Source organism: Lissotriton vulgaris, chromosome 10, assembly GCF_964263255.1.
Source record: "Lissotriton vulgaris chromosome 10, aLisVul1.2, whole genome shotgun sequence".
NCBI classification, from domain to species: domain Eukaryota; kingdom Metazoa; phylum Chordata; class Amphibia; order Caudata; family Salamandridae; genus Lissotriton; species Lissotriton vulgaris.
In genome coordinates this window covers 250955585-250983339 of record NC_141698.1, presented here as the reverse complement: position 1 = coordinate 250983339, position 27755 = coordinate 250955585, and the positions used below count along the sequence as shown (strand labels likewise).

Here is a 27755-nt window from a genome sequence, read left to right as displayed (position 1 = left end):
GCGCATATTTTACGCCGCTGGTGCGTCACAAAAAGTGACGCACCGGCAGCGCAAAACTGACGCAAGGCCTCATAAATAAGGGCCCATATCTTTACATCAGCCCATTAAACAGTCTAACACAAAACTCCTGTACAATTGACACACACGGAAACAAACTGAGATTGGTGGGAGAAAAATGTCTTGTGGTAAATTCTGCACTTGGCGAAGATGAGACGTTATCATTGAAATGTCTCTGGGTTCCAATGTTCATGATTTACAGCCAGAAAATCAACCTTTGGCTGCCCAGTTAAACCACAGTGCAGATAAACATGAACGAGATTATGGGCATCGCGAATCTGAAGGCTTGGCTGCATCAGACAGGGTATGCACAGATAGTCCAGGCCCATCCTTCTTCCCTGCAGAGATGATTCCAGGGGGCGGTGCCAGCTTCTCTCCAGAGGTGTAATGTACAAGGAGCCACAACTCCAGCAACAACTGCAGAAGGCAGGACAAGAGCAGGAAGGAAACAAAGAGCCCAGCCTTCACCCCAGCCCAGGAGCACGCGGTAATGTACAGCTATGCTCTGCTCAAGTCATGTCTCGTCTATTTACTAAGCGAACGCATAGACCGTGTCTGAAAGAAACTAGTGCAGCGCTGTATTTGGCACCAGGCGCTATAACCAGGTAGTAACGCTCTCAGGTGCCCAGAGAAGGGGAGTTAACAATAACCTCGCATAGGGCCCCACCCGGGAGACTCCGCTGATGGCGCCGATTACTGACAGCCAATCAGAATACCGCAGCCATTAAAACTGAGGGCACATAACACTGACCAACACACCTATACTGATGTTAATATTAAAGCGGGGTATATTGGCAGCACTGCCAGTACTGAGCAGTTATAGCGTTGCTAATAGGAAAACCGACCGAGAGCCGCTCCGGACGTTAGATTTGTGCTCCTGGCCCGGGCAGCTCCACTGACCTTCCGTTAGAAAGCTGAGACCGGTCAATGCCACTCGATGTCTCTGCTCAGAGAGAGCGAACAGAGCGTAGGAGGGGGAGACATCCGGGACAGGCTTCCGATCTCCACGCAATGTCCTGGTGAGTGAGTGTCTTTCAAGAAACGCACCCCTCAGCAGGAATGATCGAGTGGAGTCTCACCACAGCCCTCACACACAGTCTTCCGTCGTCAAAGGAAAGGAGTCATGGGGATTGCATGGACCCCCTTTATATGTTGAAAGTCGGATGCTCCAAGTGGTGCAGGGAGATATGGGGTGGCACTTGCTTGCTCCTTTCTTTCCTCTTGCCTGCTGCTCAGTGTGCCTGAGTGGTGGCAAGGGAAAACACACAATGGCTAAAAAGAAAAGGGAATGAAGGAAGACATATTTAATAGAATGAAGGGAGGAGGGGAAGATGGAGGGTTGAGTAGGTGTGTGAATGACTGGGGGATGGATGTGTGGCTATATAGATGAATGAGTGAAAGAATGAGTAAATGAATAGGTAGATATACACTTGAAAGGATGGCCCATTGGATAGATGGATGGATGCATGCATAGATGTATGGATGAGTGAGTGAGTGAGAAATGAATGGATAGGTGGATGACAGGTCAAAGGATGGCAGAGTAAAGGGATGGTTGGGCAGGGGAAAGGATGGATCAATAGATGGATGAATGAATGGGTGAAAGGATGAGCAAATGGACAACAGAGTAGATGGAAGAGTGAAAGTATGGCAGCGTTGATGGATGGATGGATGGACGGCAAAGGGGATGGGTGGATGGCAGAATGGATGGATAGATGGAATGAGGAAAGATTGAATGATGCATGAAAAAATGAATGGATGTAAGAATATAAAGATTAAATAATGGATGTCACTGGGTGGACGGAAGGGGGAAAGGATGAATGGATAGATGCCTGGATGAAAGAGAAAGGGGAGCTCTTCTGGGCGGAGAGGGGGTCAGCTTACTTTCTTCGTGCCATAAGAGCTTTTATTTTAAAATGTGGGTATTATCATTTTCTGGCTACTCCCTTGTAGCTACCATCAGTGCAGCAGGTGCAATGACACCAGATATTGAGGGGCACATTGAACCCTTATAATTGTTCCACTTACTACAGCAACAGCAGTCACAGATAGCATTTTCCTTGCTTGCACCAAGACATCCTTTCTATGCTGCTGTCCCATTTTTCCACCTCCATGGTGCTAGGCCCTTTGGCTTTGTTCCTTGTAAGCCTGTGTTCTGTCCAACAACGTCAGCCTCCGTCCCAACTACCTGACTTCCTTTAGGAGCTCTCATAATCAAACGGACCTTGGCACTGAATAAGCAGCACCCATCTGTTTTTATTCAGATAGTTCTGAGTCCTTGCCCTCTCCCCACAACAAACCATCTCTAAGGCTAGTGTTTCATTCAGTTTTAAAGTCAGCTCCCATATCACCCACCTGCCCGATTCTGGTATGGGTGCCTCCTCCCTAGAGTGCCCTTCTTTCACCTGAGTGGTTTGAAGCCCTCAAAACGCCCAGACGAATCCCCCAAATACACACCTGCCTAGGCCTCTTTCAGCACTTCCACAACAGAATCCAGTCTAACCTAAGCGTGAGCGCAAAATCCGTTCCACTCGCGGATTCCGCGGATTTTCGGTAAATCCGCAATCCACTAACTCCCGCGAATTTACCGAAAATCCACGAATTCGCGAGCGGCGGATTCGGGGGGCAAAAGTTCAAGCCTTCAAGCTTGAAGTTGTTGTAACTATTTTAGGATGGCACCGGCAAGCTGCCAGCGCCATCCTAAAATAGTTACTAAGTTAGCTTCAACAGGAAGCACTAATAGATAAAATAAAGCTAGCACACTGACCTCGCCCTGAGCGGACCTCTTTGTTTGGATTTCTGAGTTGGGCTGTTCCTCTGCTCTACCCGCCAACTGCTCGCCGGACCCGTTTCGCGGGTCCCGCATCGCCGACGAAGCCACGGGGGAACTTGTACTTTGTGTGGCGGCTTGTGACAGCTGGGGAGTCTTGGGGCATTGCAGCAGGGCTGCGAGCGGTACTGCAGGGACTCAATTTCCCAGGAGTCCCTCTCTGGCCAATTCGTTCCACCTGGCCCGCTCTCCCTGCTTGCCCCGCCCCCTGCGCATCACATATTCCTTATTAACGGCACCTACTTCCGCTGCACAGGAGCGCGTGGGAGCGTCCCGGGACAAGCCCGGGACAAGGGCGGGGCTGTCTGTGGCCATCAGGGGCCGTTAGAGGCCGGGCTGGGCCACCCCCCTAAGCTGTGAGTGTAACAAACCTCGATTATAAAGTCATTTACCTGGTTGTTCAGACTTTATTGTTTTGTGTAGATTTTATTGTAATATTTTTTTTTTCCGTGGTTATCATGAGCAATCGTAACAGTTTAGGCAGATTGTCTGCTACGGGGGTAGGATAATGGGCACACTTGATGCTTTTATTACCAGGGCTACTTCCGTGTTGGAAAAAGAGATTGTCCTAACGGAAAAACGATTGTCCCAGGAAATTATGAATAAAAAACGCTCTTCTTTGGGGGCTATAAAGTTGGTAGTAACTCCACTTAGACAGCAGTTAGAAGAGATCCCCTCACCTACGAACATTGATAATCTGCATACTGCAAATGATCTATCTCGATCTCCTCAGCTTGAACTAACTAAGCAATTTAGATGTGCTGGTGTCATTGCGAGAAATCCCGTTAAGCTCGCCCTCTGTCTCAGTAGTAAGAACTCCCATTAGTAATCCTGTTAGTAGTGAGGCCCAGATACAAAAATGCACTGCTCCACCTCCAAAGAAGAGGAAAATTCAATTTAAGGACCAGGGAGCTAATAGTCATAAGCGTAGGTTTACAACTAAAGCGCAAAATAAAAAAACATCTTCTCCTACTATTGTTCTCCCGACAACAGAAAAATCTCCAACAATTCTAGTAAAAGAGCTGTTGCCAAATAGAGAAAAACTGGTAAGATCCTTAACCTGCCCCTACTTGAAAGGATAAAGAGAATAAGTGAACAGTTAGACTCAGTGGAAAAGGAGGTAGCTAAGACCACTCTGGTGCTAAGTAAGCAACACTTCTGTACTGGGTCAAAAAACACTGGAGATGCTAAAAAGTTACCATTAGAATCCCTTGTAAAGGGTCAGAACTCTGCCCCTAAACAGAAACAAACAGTTTCCAAAGTGCCACAAGCTCCAAAACCGAGTGTTCCAAATAAAAAAGATAGTGTAGGAGCATCCACTAAATCACAGTTAGATGGGAAAGAGGGCAAGGGGCTGGTTGAGCCAAAAAATGTATTCAGCTCAAACAAAAGAAGAGTAAATTTACCTCTGGAATCGGCTCCTTTTGTTGTGATCATGGCAGGAGTTCCGGTTCTACCTGCAGAAGTAAGGGAAGACCAACAAGCACTCAAAAATAAATTTTCTGGCTGCGCAAAAATAGACCTCTGCCAGCTCATATTAATGGAGAAATTCTAAATGTTAGGCGAGTTAACTGGATTGGCAGAAGACCCAAAGATAGATCAGGAGACATTATTATTATCAATTTTAAGGATACAAGAGCAGTCAGGCATATTGGCGAATGGTGGGATAAAGGAGGTGGTGAATCCATTTCCACTCACCACTTAAGCTATTTTTATCCCCAAACTCCCCTTACGAATGTTCAAGTTCCCTTTTCAGGCCCTAAGGCACCAAATCACCATAATACAGGATTTAATGGTTATACTCTTCGAACCTTTAACTACCCACAAAATCCACCTTGGAGAAATCAAGCGGCAAATAGGTATAACACCGATCATTTTGGTTTTAATATTCCAACATCTAACCATTTCTCCCTGCTTTATGGGTTGGAAGATGTAGATTGACTTCCATGTTTAGATAGCGAGAAGTTGTCCTTACCCGACAGTCATGAACTCCTTAATACTGATTTTAATTTAACTATTATTGACAGGGAATTGGAACTTTCTTGTATTCATGAGTGTGGCCATCCTGGTGAAATCGTAAACATTAATGAACATAGCAGTCCTAGTATAGTAGAAGAAGGTGCATAGATATCAGCTAATGTAAAAGACAGGGAATCAGATGCACCCTTTAATTCTATTAGTCTTCTTTCTTGGAATATAGCTGGTTTACAAAAAAAATGGGTATTCCAGAATGGAATGACTTTATAGGCTCATTTAATGTTTTCATGTTCCAAGAGGCCTGGAGCATGATTCCGCTCCATAAAAGTGGATATGCTACTTACTTCATCCCTGCAATCACATCAGGAAGAGGAAGACCATCGGGTGGCCGTCACATATGGATTAGCATAGTATTAAACTTGTCTATTATCACCCATTATGTGCCTTCAAATGATTTATTACATCTATCTCTGAAGGATCTGAGGGGTGGAACTACATTAGAATTATTTTGTATGTACGCTAGAGGTTCTAAAGGGGGGCAAACATCTACAACAATAACCCTACTTGATGAAACTCTGGCATCCATTCCACCAATGGCTAAAGTGTTGATAGGAGGCGATTTTAATTGTACTTTCGAACCCTTAGACGATGAAGAGTCAGTGGGACTTAACGTAGACGACTGGAAGCAATTGATTCCTCTAGTCAATGTAAAACCCATTAAAAAATGGACTGCTAGAGCTATACAGATGAATGCCCTTACCCTTGAGCATAACTTACGGGCATTAAATGGGAGAACGCTATCTGATCCGGAGGGGGCTATGACATATAATAGACAGGGATGTCCATTGCGCATTGATTACATATTGATGGATATGAAATCTTGGGATAGTGTGGTTGATATGATGGTAAAACCAACCCAAGATAGTGATCATAATCCACTTTGTATGAGTTTTCTTTGGGGTAATAAGACTAAAGCAACAAATACTGCGAGGTTGGTTACTAAAGAAGTTATCCCCTCGAATTGTAACCGAAAAGTAAAATGGAGTAGGGTCAGCTGTGAGGAATGGAAATTAAATAGTATTAAAGACCTGGTAGATGCGGAGATCGGGAAATTAATAGTTAACAGCCTAATAGCATCTACCCCAAAAGATTATAATCCAATGGACTCAGTTAAGATCCTAGTAGACAAAATAGGAGTCTTTTTCACTATTTAGTTGAAAAAGAGTTTTAGTAAATCCAGAGTCCAAAATAGTACCCCGTGGTATACTGTTGAATGTAAGAAAAAGCGAAAGGCTACAACAGCTGCCATCAGAAATAATGACCCTCCAGCAGTAAGGATGGCTAGGAAGGAGTATACCAGGATAATTAAAGTATCAAAGAGGAACTGGGAAGAGGACCATTGGCAGCAACTTAAAGAAGCTGCCTATGCAAAAGATTCAACCCAGTTTTGGAACTTGATTAATAAAATGGAAAGAAGAGGGACTGAGGTCATGTCAAACCATATAACAGAACAACAGTGGCATGCCCATTTTTTAAAATTATATTTTGGGACAGCAGATCAGGAGGACCCTATAGGTATCAATAATATTAATAATGTGGAAAAACAAACCCAGCTAGTAAATTTTGCTCCCGGGGAGGTTCAGGAAGCTATAACCAATATAATACCAGGTAAGGCTGCATGGCCGGACGGACAGCCGGGCAATTTATTCCTACATGATCCTAAACTATGGTCGGACCTCATTGCACGCTTAATGAATCTTGTAATGCTAGGACATCCGGTCCCAGATTCCTGGAAAGGTGCCGAGGTCGTTACCATCTATAAAAACGGTAACAAAGAGGACCCTGCCAACTACAGACCAATAAGTTTAATTGATACAATGCAGAAGGTAGTTGGCAGGGTCATAGTTAATAGAATTGAGACATGGCTCCACGACTGTAATATTCTATCCCATTTCCAGGCGGGTTTTAGGAAAAATTTAGGCACAATGGACCAGGTTTTCCGATTTTGTGCAATATATTGGAAATCTGTGACCATCGCAAAGGGTAGTTTATATCTGGCCTTCATCGATCTATGCTGCATAAAGGAAGGTGGCCTGCATTCTGTGTCCCAAGCTGCTGGATAAGCAAGAGACCAGCACCAGTACCTGATAAGGCAAAGGTTGTCTGTTTTAGACATATCAAACTATGCAAACAGTGTAGGTTGTTGGCATCCAAAATGAAACTAAAGAGGGAGTGCTCATTTGGGTATCAGGTGCCCTTGGAAATTAAAACATGTACCCAGTAGTTGCACTTTGAATGATGGCCTGCCTCTGAACATTTTGGGACAAATTTAATTCTGAGTGGTAAAGATTCTTTTTCTTTTTTAGTAAAAACGGACTCTATTTGGCTAAATCACTGGTATGCATAGGTATGAAGAGAAAGTCTGTTACTTGAGGCCATTTATTATGGCTGCCTCTTCTGATGGAGTATTCAACATAATCTAAATCAGAGGAGAATACCTGCTGCTGCTGTAACTTGAAAAGACCTGTCTGAAATTAGCCCAACCCCTTAGGTCCCAAGTTGTGCCTGAGGAATCTTGTCTCAGAAATTCTGCAACAGTTAGAGGCCTGTAAGGAAAGTTCACTTTGTCTTATGTTCATCCCCTAATTTCTGGACTAATGGTGCTGGTGTATGGACTTTTTTTTAACACTGGAGCATTGCTGTCCAGTAATCTGTGTATGTGCTCCGACCCTTAAAAACTAGTCAAATTGGCTAATCCCTGGTTGGCACATTTAACACACTTATCAGTCCCCGGTATATGGTACCCAGTGTACCCAAGGCCTGTAAGTTAAATGTCCCTTTGGGAGAGCAGTACCTACGGTGTCACCACCAAAGTGACACTGCAATGCATGCCTTTAGGCCTTTCCCTGCAGCTTGAGTGTGCAGTTTTAAAACTGCAAATGCAATCTTGCAAAAATAAACCCTTTTCCAGGCATTAACTTTCCTTTTCAATACCTATAAGTCACTCCTGAGGTAGGCTCTTAGAGCCCAGAGGGCAGAGTGCATGGTGTTTAGAAAGTAGGACATGTGTACTAATCACTGACATAATAGTCATCTATCCAATATCAAAACACAAAAATATAGAAAAATAATTATTGCTAACAAAAATATCGGCTTCGTTTACTTAACTAATAAAACCACACATATCGAATATAGGAATATCATTGGTAAAAATGTCGGTTTTTATTCATATGAAAAGCTCAAATATTGGGAATAAAAATATTGTCACTTTGTAAATGAACATATAATATGTCGACGATATCGATCCACACAATATTGTCTACAATAGTATTGCCAAAATAATTACACTGTCATGGTTAAATACTGGAATAAATACATTTTACACAAAAAAATCATTTAAAATATAAATACAATATTTTATACACATATTAAAATTAAAAAAAATAATATTACATCACCAAAATATTTACAATTCTCCCCAGAAAATATATATAACTAAATTCATAATAATCAAACCCAAAATTTATTGCCGTTAACCACAAGCATTTATAAACCAACTTCAATAATAATAAATATATATGTATATATAACTAACATTACGTGTACAACTATCAAATTATGTAGTAACAAATATAAATAAAACCTACATTTGTGTTTACTATAGAAGGACATAAACAGTAAAATACAATTCTAACGAAAACTAAATTAACTAATATAATCAAACTATAAACATCCCAAACCATTAAAATTAGACAAACAATTCAATCGACAATATACAAGCAACACTAAGGGTCTCATTGCAATGTTGGTCAGAAAGGCTCTGAACAGCATTCGGATTTTCCTAACCCGTGTTGGAACCCATGTTTCCGACTGACTCAGAAACATTTCTGACCAACTGATTACAATACAAGGTATCCATTCTATCTGTCCAACTCAGTTCCAACCGGCATTCGGAGACTCCAAGACGGTCAGAGCCAAATCGTACAGCTCTATGGACCTCTTTTCTGACCAAAGTATTACGATGTCGGATTCGGTTAGCCTTTCCGACTTAGTTTGCCCTACAAGGAATGGCTCTAGGAAACTGAATATGGGGGTGCGTAGCAGGGCCCCTTCACCCGGAGGTCTCTGGTTAGGGCCTGTGGGGTACCCATGGGACCACTTTTTGCAACCATTCACAGCATGGCAGGCACCATGGTGTGCCCGCCACAGGGTGCAAGGTTCTCCGCAACCACCCCTTTCTTCAATGGAAGCCTGTGTTGTCGGTCGGAACATGGGCTCCCATTGATGTCAATAGAAGACCAACTAAATGGTGTTCGGAAACATCGTAATTGTTCGGTTGGGCTCCCCGAACCAGAGTCGGTCGGAAACAATTCCGACAAGGAGTGGGTCAGAATGATTTTTGACAGACATTGTAATGACGGTACAAAAGGGGGTGGTGATGGACGGAGCATCTGAACCAATCAAACACTCACACCCAGTCAAAAGATCTGGGTTTAATCCATCACCGTTCTTTAGCCCACTCTGCAACCCCAGTTCAGACATGGCTATATGCAAATCAGTCTGACCCTGTGCCTCATGGGAACAGTCCAGCCCGAACTGCCAAGCCATGTCTTCCCTGAACCGGAAACAAGCTTCCGAGGACCGGTTTATGGCATTCCAGCCATCTTCAGGCCGGCTTGCTTGAATCCAGTGGCAAAGTGAGCAAGGGACTCACGTCTGAGCATACCCTGCCACACTTATGGCGGCCAAAAGCGGTACAAAAGGGGGTGAAAAAACGATGGATTTAGGCCCAGATCTTTGTACTGGGGTGAATGTAAGACATTGTTCTGCATTCTGTCCATCAACTGTGTTTTTTGCAAAGACATTGTAATGAGGCACTACTTTTTTACCAACTAAATACTTTAAAAAATGACAAAGACTGCAAGATGAGCAAACCCTGCTGGATTCTCTAATTAGATCCTTAAAGAAAAAATATACACATCTCAACAACTACCTAACCACGTCTGGATTGATCGTGCCAGGCTGTGTCAGGAAGACCACGCTCTGGCAAAAGAATAAACTTTTCCACATGTATGGGTGGAGGATATGAAAAGGAGAAGAACTTTAAGGAGAAACTCTTAGCGTATATACTGGAGCCCTCATGACGTCCAAGTGAGGACGAAGCGCATGGGCTGACGACTGGATACTGTTATATTTTGCAGCGATCAATTTCTTTTAATTAATAAATGGAATAGACATATGAAACAAGCTTGCCTATGGATTTTTATTCTTGAAAGTGAATACAATAACTGATTTGATACCACATCGGATACATTGACGTTCCATGCCATTTGTAGAATATCAACCAAGTAAGTAAAATGAATATTTAAACTAAAACAGACGCCCTGAAACTGTTGAGTAACTGCAGCAACCAGCCCTGCTAGGGGTGTGGGGGGGGGCTGCACTTGGAGGAGGAAGCTGACCGGGACCAGTACAGAGAGCGCCTACAACTCCCAGCCTCCCAAGCGGTGCTGATCGCCGTCACGCTGCCGCCAACGCTCACAGCGTGCCAGTGACCCAGCGCATCAAATACCTGGCGGGGCTCCCGCGGCGCGGGACGCCCTAAAACTGCCTGAGTAACTGCAGCCACCAGCCCTGCTGGGGGGGCTGCACTTGGAGGAGGAAGCTGACCGGGACCATGAGATAGAGCGCCTAAAACTCCCAGCGTCCCAAGTGGTTCTGAGCGCCGTCGCGCTGCCGCCAATGCTCTCAGTGCACCAGTGACCCAGCGGCTCAAATACCTGGCAGGGCTCCCGCAGCCCGGGACACCCTGAAACTGCCTGAGTAACTGCAGCCACCAGCCCAGCTGGGATGGGGGCGGCTGCACTTGGAGCTGGGGGGGGCTGCACTTGGAGGAGGAAGCTGACCGGAACCGGGAGAGAGATCGCCTACAACTCCCAGCGTCCCAAGCGGTTCTGAGCGCCGTCGCTCTGCCTCCAACGCTCTCAGCGTGCCAGTGACCCAGTGGCTCAAATACCTGGCGGGGCTCCCGCGGCGCAGGACGCCCTGAAACTGCCTGAGTAACTGCAGCCACCAGCCCTGCTGCGGGGGGCTGCACTTGGAGGAGGAAGCTGACCGGGACTGGGAGTGAGAGCGCTTACAACTCCCAGCTTCCCAAGCAGTTCTGGGCGCCGTCGCGCTGCCGCCAATGCTCTCAGCGCACCAGTGACCCAGCGCCTCAAATACCTGGCGGGGCACCCGCAGCACGGGATGCCCTGAAGCTGCCTGAGTAACTGCAGCCACGAGCCCTGCTGGGGGGGCTGCACTTGGAGGAGGAAACTGACCGAGACTGGGAGCGAGAGCACTTACAACTCCCAGCGTCCCAAGCGGTTCTGAGCGCCGTCGCGCTGCCGCCAATGCTCTCAGTGCGCCAGTGACCCAGCACCTCAAATACCTGGTGGGGCTCTTGCGGGGCGGGTCGCCCTGAAACGTCCTCAGTAACTGCAGCCACCAGATCTGCTGGGGGGGCTGCCCTTGGAGGAGGAAGCTGACCAGGACTGGGAGAGAGAGCGCCTACAACTCCTAGCGTCCCAAGCGGTTCTGAGCGCCGTCGCGCTGCCGCCAATGCTCTCAGCGCGCCAGGGACCCAGCACCTCAAATACCTGGCGGGGCTCCCACAGCGCGGGATGCCCTGAAACTGCCTGAGTAACTGCAGCTACCAGCCCTGCTGGTGGGGGCTGCACTTGGAGGAGGAAGCTGACCGGGGCAGGGAGAGAGAGCACCTACAACTCCCAGCGTCCCAAGCAGTTCTGAGCACCATCACTATGTTGCCAACGCTCTCAGCGCACCAGTGACCCATCGCCTCAAATACCTGGTAGGGCTCCCACTGCGCAGGATGCCCTGAAACTGCCTGAGTAACTGCAGCCACCAGCCCTGCTGGGGGGGCTGCACTTCGAGGAGGAAGCTGACCGGGACTGGTAGAGAGAGTGCTTACAACTCCCAGCGTCCCAAGCGCTTCTGAGCTCCGTCGCGCTGCCGCCAACGCTCTCAGCACACCAGTGACCCAGCGCTTCAAATACCTGGCGGGGCTCCCGCGGCACGGTACGCCCTGAAACTGCCTGAGTAACTGCAGCCATCTGCCCTGCTGGGGGGGCTGCACTTGGAGGATGAAGCTGACTGGGACCGGGAGAGAGAGCGCTTACAACTCCCAGCGCCCCAAGCGGTTTTGAGCACCGTTGCGCTGCCGCCAACGCTCTCAGCGCACCAGTGATCCATTGCCTCAAATACCTGGCGGGGCTCCTGTGGCGCTGGATGCGCGTGAGTGTGCCCGGGCACCGCCCGGGCAAAGCCCGGACCAAGGGCGAGCCCGGACCAAGGGCGAGCCCGTCTGCACCCGTCAGAGGCCGGAGAAGGCTGGGCTGAGCCGCCCCCCTTGGTAGACCCTACCAGCCCCAGCGAGGTGAAGAAGATAATGGGTAAGCCTTTTCTCACCTCTTGTATTCCCACAGACCCGGAGACATAGACTCTGAGGCAGCAACTACTTGGCCCTGACACAGTGCTGTGTGACTGAGATGGTGATAGGCAATCATAGCACTGTTCCACTTATGTTTTGGCTGAACTGGGCCATAATGTAACTAAAAACCTTGGAATGTAAGGAGCCATGGCAAATCGGAGACTGTTGTGTTGTGGACAGTGAGTAAAGGCATAAATTGTGTTGGCTGGTGTTTCCCTTCTGCTCACTCCTAAGTTTAACTGGGTGAATGCTCTTCCACTACCACAAACATCAATAGACAAAATGCTACAGAAGGCTATTGGGGTGGTTAATACTGAAATTGAGCTAACGGAGCGATGGCTGTCACTGACTCCAGATACATTTATTCAAACACTGGACCCACTCACACCAATAATCATGTCCCAATCTCCGCTGGCTGAACAAAGTAAGACGCCCACTCTGGACATTACACTAAAAAAGGTCTTGCGTAAGTGTAGACTTTGTACAACCGTCCCCAAAAATGGTAAACGAAAATTAACCTCTGAGGCCAGCCCTAGGAAATAAATCTCTGTGGGGAGACTATGGTCGACGATGAGAGGGGCACAGAGCAAGATCCTGCACAAGCCAGCCACCAACCCGCTAGTGGAGACATTCTCTATCCACCATGGGCATGTAATCTGATGGAGGCTTTACACAGCAAAGTGAGGGCCACACTCAGAGCTGAATAAGCCCCTCTAATCATTAGATTGGATAAACTTGAGAAAGCAATGGGAGCAGGGGGTGTAGGATCTGCCGCACAACCTAATTTTACCGCTAGGAAAGTTAGGGGAGGGACTGAACGTGGCTTTGATTTGGATATTCCATCTTTAACACACTCAATAGGGGGAGAATGCACCATGGAGGGACCACCCACTACACGAGACGGAGGGGTTGAGAGAGGTAGACAGGAGAAGAGAATTAGTAACCCCAGCCAGGCCCCGAGAGTAGAGCGCATTCCCCCTGTTGCCAGATCCAGTGATAACCCCCCCCCCCCATTCCTGGATGCCAATAGTAACAAGAGTAGGCAGCTAGCTAGGAGTGCGCCTGATGAAACTAATCTACCCCATATAAATCTCCCCCCGCCATGTGCCCCATATGTAGTCATATTGACAGGAACCCCGCCAATTGCTCCTAACACAAAAGAGACCCCACTTGAACTTAGAAATAAATGCCTGTTTTGGCTTGCAAGATACAAATATTTCGAGCACGCCAGAGCAGGGGAAATTATAATGGTTCGAAGAGGTAGTTGGGTAGGAACCCACAGGAAAATAGACCTAGGGGAGTGTGTATTATTAATTTCAAAAATCCTAACTCTGTCAGAAATGTACTTCACACTCTGACTATCAGAATTCCCCAACACGCATCAGTCTCCGCTCCCTAGACTTCGTCTATCCCCAACAACATACAAGTGCAGTACCTGTAACCCAAAAGATGGGCCCTGAAACTGTAAAAGAGAGCAGATGGGACCTGCACAACAGGCGCTCCCAGTTCAACATCAGGTTGAACAACAGGTATGAAGGTATTGAGGAGGTGGACTGACTGAGGGAGGAGCATCAGGAAGTGGATAACCCCTCAATCTTGCGGCAGACACAAAGGGTAGCACTAGAGCTCAGTGGCTCATTCTTGGCTGGAGGGAGTAGAACAGATAGTGCCTTGTGCCCTAGTTTACCAACAGTGACCAATCAGCGAGGAAGGGCTCTGGCTGCCACACCTCTAGTAGTTCAGAGTGGCCCCAGTGGAGAACTAGGTGGGCGACCTGATAGCTCATGTGGATCCCGTGCCAGTGATCTTTTGGCTCTGTGTGCTACCAGCACTGAGGCACAATGTAGAGCAAGAGTACAGGGTGATAGCATGTGGATTCTGTCCTGGAACCTGGCTGGACTTAAGAACAAACTACCCTGCCCAGACTGGGAACGTTTTGTGAATAATTATGTTATCTGCATATTCCAAGAAACATGGGCTAGGGAAGAATATCCTAGAGTAGGCTTTGCTTCTTTTAACATTCTAGCCACTATGAAGGGGAGGGGGAGACCGTCAGGCGGTCTAACCATCTGGGTGGGTACACATCTCAGCATTAAAGCCGAGCAGATTTCATCTTCCACCAATGATGTCCAATGTGTTCTGCTAACACTCTCCTCAAAGGTACAAATAGCCCTAATCAATGTCTACTCCAGACCTGTGGATAACAATAATAATAAAAATAATAATAGGGAAATTTTTAAAGCGCCTGGTTACGCACACCGGCGTGTCCCCGCCCTGTGGTGAGTAGAAACAGTAGGCCCCCAGTTATGCTCAAACTGTGCCCTAACTATTGCACAAACAGATGAGTCTTGAGCTTTCCCCTGAACCTTGCTTCTGATGGTTCCAGGCGCAGCTCCAGCGGGAGTTTATTCCAGCTCTTTGCTACAAGGAACCGGAAGGACCTGCCCCCCAAACGGGCTTTTTTAATTTTCGGGATCTTTAACAGGCCAGTGCCTGTCGATCTCAGTGGCCGAGCTGGTCTGTACTGTGTAATAAGGCTCCCTAGAGGCCCTGGTGCTTTGCCTCCCATGATACGGTGGCACATGCACAGGGCCTTAAACTCAATTCTTCTCCTGACCGGGAGCCAGTGCAGTGCCTGCAGCGCGGCCTTCGAGGCAGATCTTCTAGGGAGCCTCAGAACCAACCGGGCTGCGGCATTCTGTAGCACCTGCAGACGGTCTAGGCTCCTAACCGTAGCACCCAAATACAGGAGGTTGCCATAGTCCATTCGTGAGGTGACCAGGGCGTGCACCAGCGTCCGTCTAGCATCCGTCGGGAGAAGATCCAGCACCTTCCACAGAACTTTTAGGACCCCTAAGCACACCCCCACCACTCGACTAATCTGTGGCGCAAATGTTAAGTCCGAGTTGAACCATACGCCCAGATTCTTAGCTTGTTTGCATTGCGCGGGGACTGGTCCCAAGCAGGAGGGCCACAATGCCGAGGACCACACCGACGGGCACCCCCCCACCATGAGCACCTCTGTCTTGCTACCATTCAACTTCAGGCAGTTGGTAGACATCCAAGAGGCAAGCTCCTGCATGCACGCTCTGAAGTTGGGTGCAGCCAGACCAGGTGAACGCGACAGGGAGATGACCAGCTGTGTGTCATCGGCATAGGACACAATACGCATGCAGTAGCCCTCAACTATAGCAGCTACAGGAGAGACATAAAGATTAAATAGAGTCGGGCTCAAGGCCGAACCCTGCGAAACACCCTGATCCAGGTTGATCACTCTAGAATAGTGATCCCCCTGCCTAACCTGAAAACCCCAATTAGTCAGGAAAGACTGAATCCATTTTAACGCTGCCCCAGAGATTCCACCCTTATTCAGACACTGTAGCAAGGTGAAATGTGCTACAGTGTCGAAGGCTGCACTCAGGTCTAGGAGGATAAGACAGACAGGAATTGGGTGCTATAGATCAGCCGGTACGTTTCATACCAAGTTTGGACCCAGCAATTTTGTTGATCATAGGAGGCAACTATAATTGCCAATTTGAGCCTCTTATTGATCCATCCCTAGGTGTGCCCTCTGAGGAGGACCAGTACTGGTCTATACCCTACCCACAGATTACACCGATTAAAGCCTGGACACCAGTGGTCATGCAACTCCACTCGCTCACTTTGGCCCTCTCATTGAGGGCTTGCAATGGGAGGACCAAATCTGACCGGCCGGGCCAGCTCACGTTCAATGGAGAGGGGCAGGCTTCCTTGCTTTACTATATCCCGGTCAAGACAAAAACCTGGGACAGGGTCCTCAACTTTAACGTCCATCAGAGGCAGGATAGCGACCATAAGGCCCTTATAATGACTCTGAAAATAGGGAGCATGGGAATGTCTAACCCCCCACCAGCACCTATTAGAGAGCTTAATGCATTAACGCTATCTAATAATAGACGGAGAGTCATATCCAGCAATCCCTGTCCAAATTAGCCAACACATATCAGCTAGGACTACCACTGCTAACTGAAATGTGGGAGGCAGGACGAGGTGAGTCTCAAGCGGGATCACAGAATAGGCCACTAAAAATTCATGAGCAGCTAACGGCAAAATTGCTTGATGCATTTTATCTGGTGACAAAACCAAGGGAAAATAATTGCCCCAAATGTCCCTGGTTTAACGCAAGCTGTTGCAAAGTCAAACAGGATCTTTTAAACACAGTGAAGGCAAAGGATAGGTCAGTAATCAAACAACGTAGGGTGAGGTACAAGGGGATCATTCAAACAGAAAAGAAAAACTGGGAAGCGGAGAAGTGGGAAGCCCTTAGGATTACCCTGAATGATAAAGACATGAAATAATTTTGGCAATAGCAAGTTCTGGGGATAGGGAAGGGAGACCTGCCCTCGAAACCAGCATAGCGCCCGAACTTTGGGAAGCACATTTTGGGGCACTGTATGATAAGTAGAATGCAGTGGATGTTTCTACAGACTCTCCAAGGCCTCCCCAGGTGTCTCAAGTGGAAGGGTCATGGGAGATTACCCTGGACGAAGAGGAGCATGCCATCATCAAATTGAAGCCCAATAAAATGCCAGGTCTAGACAAACTACCCGGGGATCTCTTCCGGACGGAACCCAAAATTTGGGTCCCCTATTTGTGTGCTCTGTTTAACGCCATCCTGAAGGGTATGGATCCCCTGGATACCTGGTATGGGGCTGAGATAGTCCCCATACATAACAAAGGTTGCCCTCGCCTACCCTCAAACTACAGGCCCATCAGTCTCATAGACACCACCCAAAAACTGATTGGACGGGTCCTTCTGGACAGAATGCAAGGTTGGATAGAGGAGAAGGAAATACTAAGTCTATATCAGGCCGGCTTCAGGGTGAGTACGTCAACAGTTGACCAGATATTTAGACTACAAATACTTTACTGGAAGACGGTGAGTATAGAGGGTGGCAGCCTCTATCTCATATTCGTCGACCTGAAGTCGACCTTTGACTTAGTTCCCAGGGAAAAACTTTGGAAAGTACTATACGACCTTAGGATTCCGCCTTACCTCCTTGACGTGTTAGTGAGGCTGCACGCAGGGAACTATGCACAAGTAAGATGTGGAAAATATGGGAAACTTTCGGCACGCTTCCCTATCAAAAAGGAGGTACGCCAGGGATGTGTGCTCGCCCCCACCCTATTTTGTCTCTACATCAATGGGCTCATTGAATACCTAAATAGCATTAAAGACAATGACGCACCAAGGCTAGTTTCGGGGAAGGTTCCCACGTTGAGGTTTGCGGATGACACTCTGTTGTTGTCCAAAACACCAACAGGTATACAACGAACTCTGGATGGTTTTGTGGAGTTCTGCAACTTGAGGGGCTTGGAGATCAATTTAACCAAGACCAAATTCATGATCTTCAATCCCCCCCAAAACCACCCGCTCAAACTCTTCCTTAGATGGTAAACCCTTGGAAAGAGTGAGGACATTCGAGTACCTGGGCATTACATTATCAGAACACCTGGCTGAGGCAAGTCTCAAGCTAACCCAGACGGTGGGGGGAGATCATGAAAATGCACAGAACCTCCACGTTCAAGCCAGCCACTTCTGTAGTTGAAATATATAAAGTCCAAGCGAGGGGGGCCACCCTTTACGAGGCTGAACTGTGGGGGCACTAAAGGTCCTCTAACCTCATGAAAATAGAGCGCAACTTCACGAGGCAATTATTGGGCCTTCCTCGTAGCACTCCCCTAGTTCCCCTCTGCATTGCCTTTGGCTTGCAGCCCATTGATGAAGAGATTGCCCTCAGGCCCATTACATTCTGGCATAGGGTATGGGCGACATCAGAGTTGTCCTGCTACAGAGCCGAGCTCAGGGAGGTCCTATCCAATTTAACCAACAACACAATACCATGGCTTGCTCACATAAGGGATCTCTGTGCTAGGCTAGGCAGGCAGGACCTCTGGAAAATGCCAGAGTTAGCGTGCCCATTAATATCCAGGCTAGACCTTGTGTGGCATTATAGGCACTATAACCTTCTATCCCTCCAGGAAAGGGCCACCGGTGGTAGGTTGACAGAAGAGTTCCTCCAAGTAAAGGCTGAATACAGAAAAGAACCCTGCTTGGATGTGATCTATCCCCCCCGGCCAGGAAATTGTAAATGCAATTCAGAATGGATATCCTCCCACTAATGAGTTTTTCCAGCACATGGGCTACAGAGAATAAGGAAGAATACCCGGCATGTAAATACAGGGTAGAGTCTGAAACTCATGTGTTGTTTGTCTGCCCTGCATACCATCTTCCACATAAATGATGGCTAGCCCCAATATGCAGAAACCTAGGGTTCAGGCACTGTCTAGAGGCCTATCGAATATTAAAATATGACACCCATCTCCCAATTGTTTTTGCCGTATCGCGCTTTCTAAATAGTATGTGGCATAGGCGGAGGGGCTTCCACAAGTGAAACTGTGGAGTGTTTTATGTAGGTTATTTTAACAAATCATTGTGGGTTCAGCTAACTGGGAACTTCGCGATAACTCTCTGTTTTAGCAACTGTTCTATCTTAATATTCACTAGCTTCACATTAATTTAACAATTGTTTTTATTAGATTTTATGATAATGGTCCACCATTATTTTTATACTGTAATGACTGTAGATATATGATTGTGTAGTTTATTTGTTATTTATTTTTCCCTTGTTGGCTGACGATTGTAACAATGCACTTTTATGATCCTACTTGGCCGAAATAAAGTTATTGACTGACTGACTGACTGAAAAATGTAAAAAAGCAAATATTTAACAAAACACTCTCCAACTCCTATCTCTTTACATATAATTCCTAAAAGAAAAAATTATGAATTTGAAAAGTGATAACCTGCCAGAAAAAAACACCTATTACCAACCAGCAATAAGTAATAACACGCTAAGTATATCAAATGTATTAAAAATTAGAAACTCACACCAATAGTGAGTAAAATAAACCTAACAGCCTCAACCTCTGCAGACTACCAAGAAATAAGCATTTCAAATGAAACTGATGTTTTTATCTCCTACCAATAGAAAAGAAAACACCAGCTCTACATTACAACCCCCCCCCAACAGAAAAGATGCAAAACAGGATGAAAAATCTAAAAATACTAAACAAGAAGTAGTTGCATCATTTTATATGTAAATTACAAAAGTATAAACATTTTTTATTTTTTTATTTATACTGTTAAACTACTTCAAGATAGAATGACACAACAAGCAAAATACATTACGTCCCAGAAGGCAAAGCAATTACCAAGTCACATGGGTTCCACTTTCAACCAAAAAAAGTGCAACAACAGAAAATGTTAATTGGAAATGTACCAAATAATATTCCAATATATGCTAAGGGAGGGCCACTACAAAATATGATGTGCATTGTGTCAAAGAACACAACCACCATCCCTCCCCAAATGTGACAGAAATAGAAGTAAGGGAGGTATTACAGGATGTAAGAGAGGCAAGCACTAGCTCCCAGGAACCCATATACAAATTCCTAAAAGATATATTGCATACAGTCAGAGCACATCATAGGGCAACTAAGACCTATGCCAACTTTAAAACATTTAGGCCCTTATTACGATGTTGGGCGGAATCACTTCGCACAACACTGCATCGGTCATACGACCGACAGACACCCGGTCTGCGGTCTCAACCATCTCATTAGAATGCAACCGAACACTGTTCAGTCACACTCCTACCTTTTACTATGGCAGCATGCATTCCTACCATAAAGCAGCTGTAATTCATGCTCCCATAAAAAAACTGGGAGGTGCGGTTCATCCCTGCACCCCGTAGCAGGCACCTCAAGGTGCCTGCCACTAGGTGCAGGCATCAGCAGGGGGGCGTGCACCCAAGGGGGGCCCTGTTGGGGGCCCCTAAAGATGCTTTCTCACATGGTTTCCATGTTGGGCAGACCGGCATGCAAATCATGTCGCAAACCGTCATTGTAATCTCAAAGGCGGTAAGTCCCGCCATTGAGATTACTTGATGCATTCCGACTGGTGGATGAGCTCTCCGAGCCCATAAGAAGCCCCCTAGAATGACTGGTTGGATTCCTTTTCATTTTAATCAGGCAGCCGGGAAGGGGGAAGGAATCTGAGCGGCACATTACGATGTAGTTCGGAAGGCTCTGATCGATGGTCGGAGCCTTCCGAATTGCATCGGAATCGGGCCCTTAATTGCAAAGATACCTGTGCCCCTCCTCCCATCTCTAAATTCCAGATACCATTACCTTACCACTGACACACATCTGTAACATTATGTTTTCATCCGGTACATATCCCAACATCTGGAAAAACACCATAATCAAACCGCTCCTAAAAAAAACATCGCTTGATCCATCTGAGACTTCCAGCTACCGTCCTATTGCATCATTGCCATTTCCAACTAAGATCTTTGAATCTGTCATGAATGAACAACTATCTGACTATATTCAAGCTAATGACCTATTAGACGACACCCAGTTCGGTTTCCGACAAGGTCATGGGACAGAAACGGCTCTGATCAAGGCCGCTGATGAAATAAGAACCACAATGGACAACGATGGACAGGCTGTCTTGATTCTGCTGGATTTATCGGCGGCTTTCGACACGGTCGATCACTCTACTCTGATCGGCCGTGTCGACGCCATCGGTATCAAACACAAGGACAGAGATCTTATAGCATCTTTCCTGGCCGACCGCAAACAGGCAGTCAAGCTGGGCCCATTTACCTCCCCGACATTTGCCCTTCCTTGCGGTGTCCCACAGGGCTCCTCGCTGAGTCCGACCCTTTTCAACATTTACGTGTCGGACTTAGCGAGGGTAATAAAAGCTTATAATATCAATTTGACCACTTATGCTGATGATACCCAGCTGGTATTATCTATTCACAAAAACGGTTCCACCATAGCGGCCAACTTCAAAGACGGTATGCGGGCCATCAGCAGCTGGATGGCCTCCAACTGTCTTAAATTGAACTCTTCTAAGACCGAAGTAATGCTGTTTGGTAAGGTCCAGCCTGCCTGGTTTCCCTTATGGCGGCCGGAGGAAATGGGCACTCCACCTGAACCGGTCAGCAAAGTGAGAAACTTGGGAGTTATATTCGATGACAAACTCCATTTCCATCACCACGTGAACTCTGTAGTTTCATCGTCATTCAACATCTTGCGAAAAATTAAGAAGCTTTTGCCATACCTTCCCACCACTACTGGCAAAATTCTTATTTCAACTCTGGTGTTTTCACGTACTGATTATTGCAACGCCCTTTTCCTCAACGCACAAGAAAAAGTTATTTCCAAATTGCAAATGATTCAGAACGCCTCGGCCAGAGTTCTACTTGGCATTCCAAAATTTACCTCCGTCTCAAGACAACTGGCTCAACTGCACTGGCTCCCGGTTAGGAGCCGTACTAAGTTTAAGTCCTTATGTATTGTGTACAAGGCAATAAACAACATGGGACCCAAATCTCTTAGAAATTCCCTTAAGCCTCTACCAACCCCCAGAACGCTTCGTTCCAACACTGCTCACCTGATTCAAATTCCCAGAACAAGGAAAGTCAATTGGGGAGACAGATGTTTCAGCATTGCAGCAGCAAGACTATGGAACTCTCTTCCTCTCAACATAAAATCTAGCCCCACATTGCTTATCTTCAGAAAGCAACTTAAGACATGGTTGTTTTCTCAATGAACTAATTAGCATCTTCAGACATAGAACTCTGCATCTGTTCTCTAAGATACTGGTAATAGATCTAGCTCCTAGCGCCGAGACACCCACGGGTAATTGCTGCGCTTAAAAAATCACATAAATAAATAAATAAATAAATAAATAAAGATACTAAGACAGAGAAGTATCTGAGAATTTAACATTAACACAAAAAGAGGACATTTTTCTTTTATATGACAATCTAAACAATGAGAAATAAATCTTAATGTGCTCTACAGCAAATAACCTACTAAAACTAAGCCATTATCAAACCTGGATGATGCATTGGACCTTTAAAATGTGTCCCAAACCATTCACTAAGATATTCACCACATATGGTGAATATCAAAATTCAAATATCCCTTTCATATATGCCCTACTACCAAACAATGCAGCACTTACTAGACTATGAAACCACCTTAAATATAAGACAAATAACTACTATCCACCACAAAATAATCATAGACTTCAAACAAACAATGATTCGAACAATTCATAAAATGTACCTCTTCACAGCCATACAAGACTGTTCCTATCATTTAATCAAAGCACATGGAGACACTTCCAACAATCTGTACTTAGGAGCCGATTTGAGTACGGCGGTTCCAAGATCGCCATACCCAAAATGGCAGTCTGACCGCAACCTCCTCATCGGTCCAACTGCCCCATTACAAAGTGGAAGGTTGGACTGTCACAAGCCCGATGCTAGACCGATACCACCACCAGTATACTGTATCCTGATGGTGGGTGAGGGAGTGGGGAACGCAGCAGGAAATGGAGGCGATGCTGATGCTGGCATGCCTATTCCGACCTACCTTTCTGTCAATCTTTTCATGGCTGGGATACCCCCATGAAGAGGTCGGCAGCAAGGTATGGAAGTGGACTCAATCAGGGACCTATTGCAAATTTGCCCATTGGGGATATGCATGCACTGTTGTGCGTGCACTGTGTGCTATGCACAACATGGTGCATAGTACACAGTGAACCGTCTTGCAAGCGGTGCTGCCACGAGCTTGACATAGGCTTCAGGCTCCTTTTATGAGCCAAGTCATGCAGGCATTGTGGCTCCTCTGACACAACACCCTCAGCCCGGCAGTGCTTTCAGAATATGCAGTTGGGAAGCTGCCGGATTGGTGGTTTTCTTCCAACCGCCTCAACAGCAATCTGGTGGTCAGAATACACAGTCGGGAAGCTGCCGGATTGGTGGTGTTCTCCCAATTGCCTCAACAGCAATCTGGTGGTCAGACTGCCCAACTCATAATCAGCCCCTAAGTGTAGATTATTCCACAAACACCGACATCGTAATTAGGCCCTTACTCATCAGACATAATGAGGAACCCTTCCTCTTATATGTGAAATTAAACCATTGAAAATGTATCATAATATTTTCTGCCACTAATAATTTGCTAAAACTACCAAAATACTAAAATACCATTCTTATTTGCCCTTCACCTAGTAAACAATGTTGCACTTATTCAGAACAATTAATCCACACTAAAAGTAAAACAAACAATTACACCCCACATGAAATAATAATGCATCTTCAACAAGCCACGATTCAACCTATCCTAAAACTTTACCCATACAAAGTCATACTACTTTAATCAAAGTATTTTGAGACACCTCAACAATCTACACTAAGGCCCCGATGATGAGTCTGGTGATCCACTAACCGCTAGACTTGCAAGGATGCAGCAATGGCATTCTCCCAACCACCCTAATAGGAGTCGGGCGGCCGGACCGCCACAGCTACCAGGGAACCACCATTCTGTGGGAGTGTTGCAGCAGTGTAGAGTCATCCATATAATTGGCGGGACCACAGTGGTCCCACCAAGCATATTGGGAGTGTGCGCTCCACCAGGGTTTTTATGGCATTTCCTCCTCCATGTAAACCATGTCAGAGAGGAAACAAAGGGGGCCCTACAGGGACCGTGGTGCCTTTGCATCCTGTGGACGCACACAGGGGGGCTGTGTGCATGCACACAAGTTGCTCCACAGTGTGGGCTTCTTAGTCCATGCTCTGCAGGAAATAATTTTGGTGTTCACTTTGTGTTGCCCATTTTTAAAGGCAACGCCGGGGGAACGTCCAACAAAGCCCACCAGACAAAAGAAAACTCTCAATCTGGCATGCGGCCCGACCCAGGTTTGGTCGGTGCAATGGCGGGGCAGACCTAGTGCCACACAACCAAAATTGTAATTGGGCCTTAAGTGTAGAATACTCAACCAACAGCCAATTTGCCTTTGAAATTAAAAGAAATGACAGCAGAGCCTACGTCCCTGCACCTGAGGTAGCTAACCACTACAACCTACTGATAGAAAGTCATTTGTAATAACATAATGGATACAAACTAAGGGCTTGATTACAAGTTTAGTGGTCTTACCATTTGTCCGCCATTGCAGCAGTCAGGAGTACGCCACCAAGCTGGCGGTATCCCGGCCACCACATTACATGTTAACCACTGGGCTGGCAGTGTTGCTGATAAGATTAAGATAGCTCCGATTCTACTTTGGCATTCCATCTGGTTACATAAGGAAATGGCTCTAAATAAACTGATAACAGAATGTTTGACTGTGGACTATGCCCATAAGATCCCTTGGTTGGCCTATGTAAAATCATGTTGTGAAGGCAATGGCATCTGGATCTCTCTTAAGAACCAGAAACCTGCTGCACGAATAACAAGGGTGAAATTTAAAATTTTTGCCTGTCAAAGGTGCAGAGAAATAGATGCGAGCAGGAGAGAGTTAAGCCATCTGTAGCAGCTTATAATCTGGTTTCCACTCAGGAGGGCACACAATTTTATGAGTCCCTTTTTCAGAATAGATTACATTGGTTCATGTTAAGCAGATTATGTTGCAATTGGTTACTATTAATGGGGGGCTAGTCTGACTATTGCTATTCACTGGTGGGTATCTCCTTGTGCCCCTGTGATGGGGTCTCCCCTCAATTAAATGTACACATTGTATTCTTCTGCCCCTTTTATGGTCTACCAATACAAATCTTTGTTTTCCCTCTTTTTAAAGTGTTTAATGTTAGAAAGTGTAAACTGGCCATATAATTTCTGCAACAATTGATAAACTCCTTGGTTTGTTATGTAATGGCCTCTTTTTCCTTGCAGATTGTAAAAAATCAAAAGGTTCTAGATTTGGTAAAAGTTATGTGTGGTTCACAAGATTTTTGCTCAATTGTTTTATCGATCTGTGTTTTTTAATCTTGTATGAAAATTGACCTAATGTAATGTCCCTGCATCAATGTATCAATGCGTTCCCTTTTGCAGTACCCTAGAGTCAGTAAACCACTGTCAGTGATCCCATCACTAGCAAGAATTAGGGCTCTAGTGTCTGTATCCTGCCTAGCATTTTTCCAGTGTCAGTGTTGGTCTCCAGTGTCATCAATCCAGTGTCTGTGTTCCAGTGCTGGTAGTTTTGTGTCAGTATCTTAGCATTAGTGTTCATGGATGAGTCAGTATATTTGTATCCAGTGTAAATGCAATATGTGCCTGTCTTTCTCCATTTACTCTTCTAAGTGTTTTAGTATCAATGTCAGTGCAACCAATTTACCCATCTACCCACAGCCCAGTGTTAGTATTCCAGTGTCAGTGGCACCAGTACCAGATCTTCCATCTCATTGCTCATGTTTGTTCCAATGTTCCCATGATAGTTTTATGTCTGTGTCAGTAGCCTTTCTTCCTAATGTCAGTGTCTGCCTACCCTTGTAGGTGAACTGTGGCAGTAATCCTTAACAGTGCCCAATGTCCATGTTAGTGTCCCAGTGTCAGTATCAATTACTGTGACATTATATCAGTTTCTCCATATTAATGCCCTTATGGCATTATTCCTATATTAGTTCTACATATGAGTAAGCACAGACGTGTACCCTAGTTTTGTATTCCAGCAGTCAAAGGCCTTGTCTTGGTGCCCATGAGTCATATCACTATCCGAGTGTGGTGTTAGCATCCAGGTGTTCCTGTTTCAGTCATTCAGTTATACCTGCCCTTGCCATTGACGCAGCATCAATTTTTTTTTCTATCAGCACTGCAGTGTCAATGTCTCCAAATGAATATACCCATATTAGTGTTATTGCACCTTTGTTAGTTTCCCAGTATGTGTGTCTCAGTGCCAGTAACCTGGTGTTAGTGCCTTTGTTTTGGTGTCATCATGTGACTAATGGTGCAGCTGTGTCAGTGTCCAAGCTTATGTGTTTGTGCCTTAGTTTCTGTGTCCTAGTTTCAATTATTGTGACCCTTGTCATCACTCCAGTGTCACTGCCCCATGCCAACTTACAAATGTCATTGTGTGTGCCCCTGTGTCCGTGTTCAGGTGTCCTTGTCCAAGTGGCAGAGTCCCGGTGTTGGTGTTCCATGTCAGTGTCATTGTGTCAGTGTTCTAAGTTAATATACACTATCCACATCAGTACACCTGAGTCTTGTTTCACCTAGTCAGTGTCCCTATATTTTGTCTTCGTTCTCATAGTGAGTATTAGTGTTACTATCTTTGTGTCAGTGTCCTTGTGTCTTAGCGTCCAAGAGACACTCTCCCACATCAGTGCCCGATCATTAGTGGCAGTGTTACATGTCACTATACAGTATCACTGTCCCCATGCCAGTACTGGTAGTCTTGTTTTAGTGTCCTATGTTGCAGTATCATAGTGACAGTGATGATTTGCCAGGGGCAGCATCTAATTGACAGAGACAATTTGCCAAGATTTCTGTGTCACTGTCTGTAGTGGCCTATTGTGAGTCGCACTTGCCAGTGTATCCATGTCAATGTCACCATGTCAGTGTTGTTGCTTCCGTGGCAATGTGCCAGTGACGGTGCCCCTTCTTAGAGCCCCTGTGCTATTGGTGCAATACTGCCAGGTACTCAAATAGAAATCATTATAATAACAGATTCAACTGATGGGTAAGAAAAGAATCAGAAGAGCTAGTAAATAAATGTATATTAAATGCAATGAAGTCAGATAAGGTTTTTCAACAGATTCCTGAAGGAAGGGAGATCTCATTGTGTCTTCGGTAGGTGCAGGATAGACTTCCGTAGAATGGTCACATCAACAGGCAAAGATTTAGAATGTAGGTAGCCTTTCATACTGTTTTTAAATGCATCTTAATCTTCCTTCAAAGAAAACAGGCTGCATGGGGGCGTGGCCAAGGAGCCAACAATGGCGACGCATGAGCTCGGAGCTCCACGCTGGCTCACTATTTATTAACCTCTCTGGACTTGTGGGGGAATTTTTTAACTGACCTTTGCTCCTTGCCTTGCCGCTGGTCGTCTGGTCTCCCTCACGCCGCCGCAACCCCACATCCTCGCGGCCGCAGTGCGGAGGGGGACTACATCCCCCAGGCTCCTTTGCAGTGGAAGACGCCACCGCCATTTCCGCGCCCGGAGGTGCTTTAAACAGAGGGTAGCCCCGGTGGAGCGGGCGCTCTCTGGACTTGTGGGGGCATTTTTGAACTGACCTTTGCTCCTTGCCTTGTCGCTGGTCGTCTGGTCTCCCTCCCGCTGCCGCAACCCCACATCCTCGTGGTCGCAGTGCGGAGAGGGACTACATCCCTAGGCTCCTTTGCGGCGGAAGACGCCACCGCCATTTCCGCGCCCGGAGGTGCTTTAAACTGAGGGCAGCCCCAGTGGAGCGGGCGCTCTCTGGACTCGTGGGGCATTTTTGAACTGACCTTTGCTCCTTGCCTTGTCGCTGATCGTCTGGTCTCCCTCCCGCCGCCGCAACC

At 46.3% G+C, this 27755-nt stretch overlaps 1 protein-coding gene across 2 annotated transcripts in view; it reads left to right on the top strand.

Annotated features, from left to right (window-relative positions):
- The first annotated feature begins 444 nt into the window (after nucleotides 1-444).
- Nucleotides 445-27755, top strand: part of LOC147685054 (uncharacterized) — a 384063-nt gene continuing 356752 nt past the window's right edge. For both annotated transcript variants that reach the window (XM_086940938.1, XM_086940939.1), the window contains exon 1: nucleotides 445-544. In XM_086940938.1, coding sequence (XP_086797064.1) covers nucleotides 445-544 — 100 coding nt within the window. The remainder of the gene's footprint in view (nucleotides 545-27755) is intronic.